Below are 5,741 nucleotides of genomic sequence, written 5' to 3'. Positions count from 1 at the left end.
CCGCACCTTCGCTCCCCGCGATACTAAATCAGCAGGGTTTTCGCTTGATGATACATGATGCCAGGTGTAGTCAGCTGTGAGCTGTTGAATCTTAGCTACCCTATTTCCCACAAATGTTGTCCAACGTGAAGGCTCGCCTTGTATCCACGACAATGCGATCGTGGAGTCTGACCAGCAGTGCACGTTTCGTCGATTGACAGCGAGTATTGATACTACCGATTCTAACAATTCTGCCAGCAGAAGCGCAGCACACAATTCTAATCTGGGGAGAGTGACTGTTTTTGTTGGTGCCACTCTTGACTTTGCAGTGATGAGCGAGGTATGTGCGCTACCGTCAGTATGAGAAACCGCGTAAACACATGCTCCGTAAGCCTTCATGCTCGCATCTGCAAAGGCATGTAGTTTAGTATTGGAATCAATGCATACGAATCTTGGAACGTGAATCTTGTCGATGTCGGTAAGTTGGCGACATATGTATGTCGTCCCATTGTGTGTGGATGGTGAGTGGTACGCTTTCGTCCCAAGCGAGGCATAGTTTCCACAGTTCTTGCATTATTATTTTGCAGGTGACGACGATTGGATTTATCAACCCGAGTGGGTCAAAGAAACTAGCTATTTGCGATAGAATGGTGCGTTTACTGGCTTTTGGTATGCGTTGTTGCGATGGTGCGTATGAGAAGAAGAAGTAGTCATTAGCAGGCGACCACTTCAGACCTAGCGTTTTTATGTAGTCGACATCACCACCTATTACTGCTTCTCTGTCTGGCTCAGAAATGTCATCGATGATGCGGTTGTGGTTTGATGCAAATTTTCGAAGAGGAAATCCTCCTTTAGCAAGCAAATCTATGACGTCCCTTTTAATTTTAATGACATCCTCAATGGTGTTGCTACCTGTCATGAGATTGTCGACATAAAAATCTCGTAGAGTGACAGCAGCTCCAATGGGGTGGTTGGACATGTTATCGTACGCCAGTTGCTGCAAACATCTTACGGCTAAAAAAGGAGCGCAACTGGTTCCGTATGTCACTGTTCGTAGTTGATAAGTCTGGAGTGGTTCACTTGGCGAATCTCGCCATAATATGCACTGCCATTTGGCATCTCGCTCATCGACCAGAATCTGCCGGTACATTTTCGTTATATCGGCCATAAGCACATAGCGATGAGTTCGAAAACGAAGAAGTACAGTGAAAATGGTGTCCTGTAAAGTTGGACCGACGCGAAGAATTTGGTTGAGTGCGATACCATTCGATGTGCGGCAGGAAGCATCAAACACAACCCGTAATTTTGTGGTCGAACTATCTTCCTTTGTAACGCAATGATGTGGAATATATGTGCCTATGCTTGCCGAAGAGTTTGTTGGTGTAATCTCAATCATATGGTTTAAATCTATATATTCATGAATAAATTTCTTATATTCTGCTCCAACTGGGTCGTTTATTAGCATTCTTTTCTCTACTGCCAAAAACCGTCGACGGGCAATGTCAAATGAATGCCCTAATTTACTTGGGTTACTTGAAAATGGAAGGCGAACAATGAACTTATTCGTGACTGGACACCGCATTGTTGTTTGTGTGAAATAGTTCTCGCACTCTCTTTCATCAGCCTTACGCCTTGTTGTTTCTGGATGATAGTCATCTTCTAATTTCCAAAATTTTTCCAACAGCGACTCCAATGCAGGCTGCGGCTGTATAGTCACATTGCTGAGCTCTAGTGAGGGCGACGACACAAGCAGCGAAGTTGAGCAAGGCAGCGCCGGCAACGAGAGCAGCGACGTCGGATACGAAGACGGTGGCGAAAGTGTTATTGCTCCAGCGACGATCCAACCCAGCTGTGTTTTTTGCAGTGTCGGTAAACACTCACTGAGTTTTATTTGGCCTACCGAAAGTATGTCGAAGAACAGGCTGGCCCCAATTAGGATATCAATAGGTCCCGGTTGATTAAATGTGGCGTCAGCCAGGTTGATGTTGGTAGGGATTCCCCATTTCGTACTATTTAGGCGATGTTGAGGCTGCTTGGAGGAAATTGACGGCAATATAACAGTTTCCAAAACTGACGAAAAACCGGAATGCAACGAAGATACATCAACTATACTTATTTGCTGCGATGTGGTAGTGACTGCTCCAATTCCACTTATTTCCACGTTTGTTTTACTGCGCCTGACCTTAAGCAACTGCGCTATGCGTTCCGTGATGAAATTCAGTTGGGAAGCTGAATCGAGGAGTGCGCGAGCTGTTATGGTCACGTCGTTCCTGTTATCTAGGTGCACAAGCGCCGTTGCGAGGATGACCTCACTACGTATATCGTGTACATGTAGTGCGGATGGAAGCGAAGAAGTACCCTTGTTGGCTTCTCGACCTTGAGGAGCTTGAGGTGGGTGACGGTGTAACAGCGTATGGTGGCTTACCCGGCAATGCTGGCACCTTCTCGGTGATGGACAATTACTTGAAGAGTGTTTCGTTCCTAGGCAATTCAAGCACAATTGTTTGCGCTTGACAAGTACAAAGCGGTCCATTGGATCTGATGCCATGAATTTAGAACAATTGAACGCATTGTGGCTGATTTGCTCGTCACACAATAAGCGTTTGTCCGCATGCGTTGACAACAAACTGGATTGCGGTTTCAGAGTACGATGACGTCTGGGAGGCGATGAGGGAATATTTTTTGTCGAAGCGATGCTGGCCTCCATAATGTTAAAGCTTTGGCAGCGGCGCTCCAGAAAGCTGGCCAAATCATCCCACGAAGGCAGTTTAAGTGGCGAGGTGCTCGTATTAGTCCACTTTGTGGCCACCTCGTCCTCCCACTTTGTTCTAGTCGACTCATCGAGTTTGGAGGTAAGCAGATGGAGGATAATGCCATCAGAAATTTGAGATTTTGATGTTAAAGATTCCATTGCGCGTAGACTTCCGTTTACCATATCGATTAATTCACGAAGTGTAGTTGCAGACGGCTTCATAACACGCTGAATTTCGAAAACTCTTTTTAGGTGCGACTGGAAAATTATTCTTTTATTGTCATATCGTGCACTGAGTAGCTCAACAGCCTTGCGATAGTTGACCGCGGTGACTTCTAGTGCTTGTACAAGTCGCGCAGCGCTATCGGTTAGGCATGATCGAAGATATTGAAACTTTTCGATATCTGATAGCTCGTTGTTTGTGTGGACTAAGACCGAAAACATGTCATAAAAGTCAAGCCAATCTGCATGATGCCCAGAGAATTTCGGAAGCTGTAATTTCGGAAGGTGAAATCTTGATTGAGTTGACGACGAAACAATGCGCGTACTGCTTAAGGTGTCAGGTTCAATTGCACGTAGATGAGCGAGCCTCTCCATGATGGCAGATTTTAATACGAGATAGGCAGCTTCAAATTTGGCGCGATGCGTTCCTTCCAATTCGGACTCATCAAGCTCTTCCAGTTGAGATTGAATCGCCTCAAAGCTATCCAGATAGCGTTGCAAAATCTCAAGCTTGACCTTCAGCATCGACTCGGTCATGGTATTAAGTTCAGCTAGGCTAGCACGGGAACTTTCTAGACGCTGCAGCACTAATTCTCGGTGGCGAACTTTAATACGAATATTTCCCGACGAAGTGGTTGGTGGAGGTATTACTTCGCCATCAAAGGATAGAAAATCCACGTTGCCAAACATTTTATGCGAATTCCAAGTTTATTCAATGTTAAGCCTAAATAATCCGGCTCGAAGGACCTTCTCATGTAGCACAAAGCGTTTTTTATGCTATTAATTTAAGTCTCGATTTAATGTAGCCTTCAAACTTTATTTAATAATGCGCAATGATTATGTGAATACATTAAGTGGTGAACTGTAACTGTTTTAACTGGAAATGTTTTTGATGTCCAGAAGGTACAAAAAGTATGTTTTTAACACTACAGTTAATTGCTAGCGAAACGAGATCAGTTATGCTGGGTGGTTCTTGTTGCGCCCAGGTGGCGTGATGTTGATATTGATTTTCTATTGGATCCGTCGATGATTAGTTGGTGGGTATATGTACATACATATGTGTATGCGAATGAGTGTGTCTGCGATGAGTGACTTCAATGAAGTTGAGTGGGTGAGATTGCTTGCGAGTGGAATCTTGGCTGCGACAACGAAAACGATGCAAGATGTGTACGATGAATGAGTGGAGAGTGTGGCTATGATAAAGGGTGTCGAGATTGGGATCAGAGTTCATGCTTGAACAGAGGTCTTAATGTTTGTTTCTAAATATCTTGATGTTCAAATTTACACGGGAACTGCAGGATTTTGAATAAATCAATAAACAAGACATACATATTTGTTGGTACAGGAATATATTTTTAAGATAACAATTTTATACATAGTCAGACTCGCAGTCATCTGAAGTATCCAAGTTCATATCTATATTTTCTGATGGCAATTCCGCATCCGCATTTACAACAGTTGATAATAATTTAATGGCATCTGACGACAGTTTATGATTTTGTTTCGGTGGGTTTAAACCAGTGGCGGATCCAGCGGGGGGTTTTGGGGGTCAAACTACGTGTCAGTCAGTGGCGGGCCCACGGGGTGTGTTTTAATATGGCGCATATGTATGTATAATATGGTGTCTATGAACTGCATTTTAATTGATTGAAAAACCTTAAAAATTAATAAATAAACATAAGTGGCAAACAATATCATTTGAATTTTGCACAAAATGATATGTCCAACCTTGACTTTTTAAACATTTTAATTCTTGTAAAAATGACAGACCATTGCACTAAATATTTTTATACCCGAGCGCACTTGTGCACAAGGGTATATTAATTTTGTTCACATAACGGTTGTTTGTAACAGCCAAAACGAATCGAATAAGAAATAGACAAATGTATACATAAATGCTCAGAATGAATAGAGAAGTCAATTAAGCCATGTCTGTCTGTCCGTCCGTCTGTCCGTCCATCCGTCCGTCCGTGTACACGATAACTCGAGCAAAACTTGAGATATCTCAATGAAATTTGGTATGTAGGTTTCCATTTATCCAAGGTAGGTTGGTATTGAAAATGGGCGAAATCGGACTGTAACCACGCCCACTTCCCATATAACGGTAATTTTCAGAAATACGAAAACTGCGATATTTTAGTAACTACTGGAGATTATTCACTCAAAATTGATATTTACAATAAGTTTTAGACGAAAAATAAGAATATTTCCCCCTATTACGGTTGGCGTTGTCGTCACTAAACGACGACGACTTGTTAAAATCGGTATTGGCGTAGTTGATATCGATAACTCTTGACACGTATTGTCACATCTTTGGTATTGGCTAAGCAAAGTTGCTGTCGGCGTTGAACTCACACGACGCCATTTCTGTCGACACCGTGTTTACTGACGACTGGAAGAAAATTTGTAAGTATAAGTGTTTTTTTTTGTAAGAAAAAAGGCCGTTAGTACCAGGTACTTATAAAATATGATGTGTAAACATATGTACATATGTATGTACTATGTGAACGACTCGTTAAGCATCAGTGGAATTCATTTGTTAAATATTTCATTTAACTCCTGTCTTCTCTTTTTATTTTTCGTGTTTGTAATTAAATTAAATTAATAAATGTCTATGTGTCTGCATTTATTTAGATTTTAGACATGAAAATTACAAGCGCAGAACAATTTGAAACTCTTATAGCTGAGTTAGAAAAAAAGCCCTTGCCTAGCAAAGGGTTTTCAAAAGGGAACAGCTCCAGCTAATTTTAAACAGCAATGGGAGGCAATCAGCAGTAAATTGAATGCC

The 5,741-nt window shown here is 42.2% G+C and overlaps 1 protein-coding gene across 1 annotated transcript; it reads right to left on the bottom strand.

Annotated features, from left to right (window-relative positions):
• Positions 1-415: 415 nt before the first annotated feature.
• Positions 416-3,643, bottom strand: LOC118749413. The gene has a single exon (XM_036484217.1). The coding sequence runs from the start codon at positions 3,641-3,643 to the stop codon at positions 416-418; it is 3,228 nt and encodes a 1,075-aa protein (XP_036340110.1).
• Between the last annotated feature and the right edge of the window lie 2,098 nt (positions 3,644-5,741).

Source organism: Rhagoletis pomonella, unplaced genomic scaffold, assembly GCF_013731165.1.
Source record: "Rhagoletis pomonella isolate Grant_MI unplaced genomic scaffold, Rhpom_1.0 Rhpom_scaffold_00016, whole genome shotgun sequence".
Taxonomy (NCBI): domain Eukaryota; kingdom Metazoa; phylum Arthropoda; class Insecta; order Diptera; family Tephritidae; genus Rhagoletis; species Rhagoletis pomonella.
This window is presented reverse-complemented; position numbering and strand designations above follow the sequence as displayed.

Bases quoted from the DNA above. Each gene is read 5' to 3' on its own strand.
- LOC118749413 (XM_036484217.1), bottom strand. From the start codon at position 3,643: ATGTTTGGCAACGTGGATTTTCTATCCTTTGATGGCGAAGTAATACCT.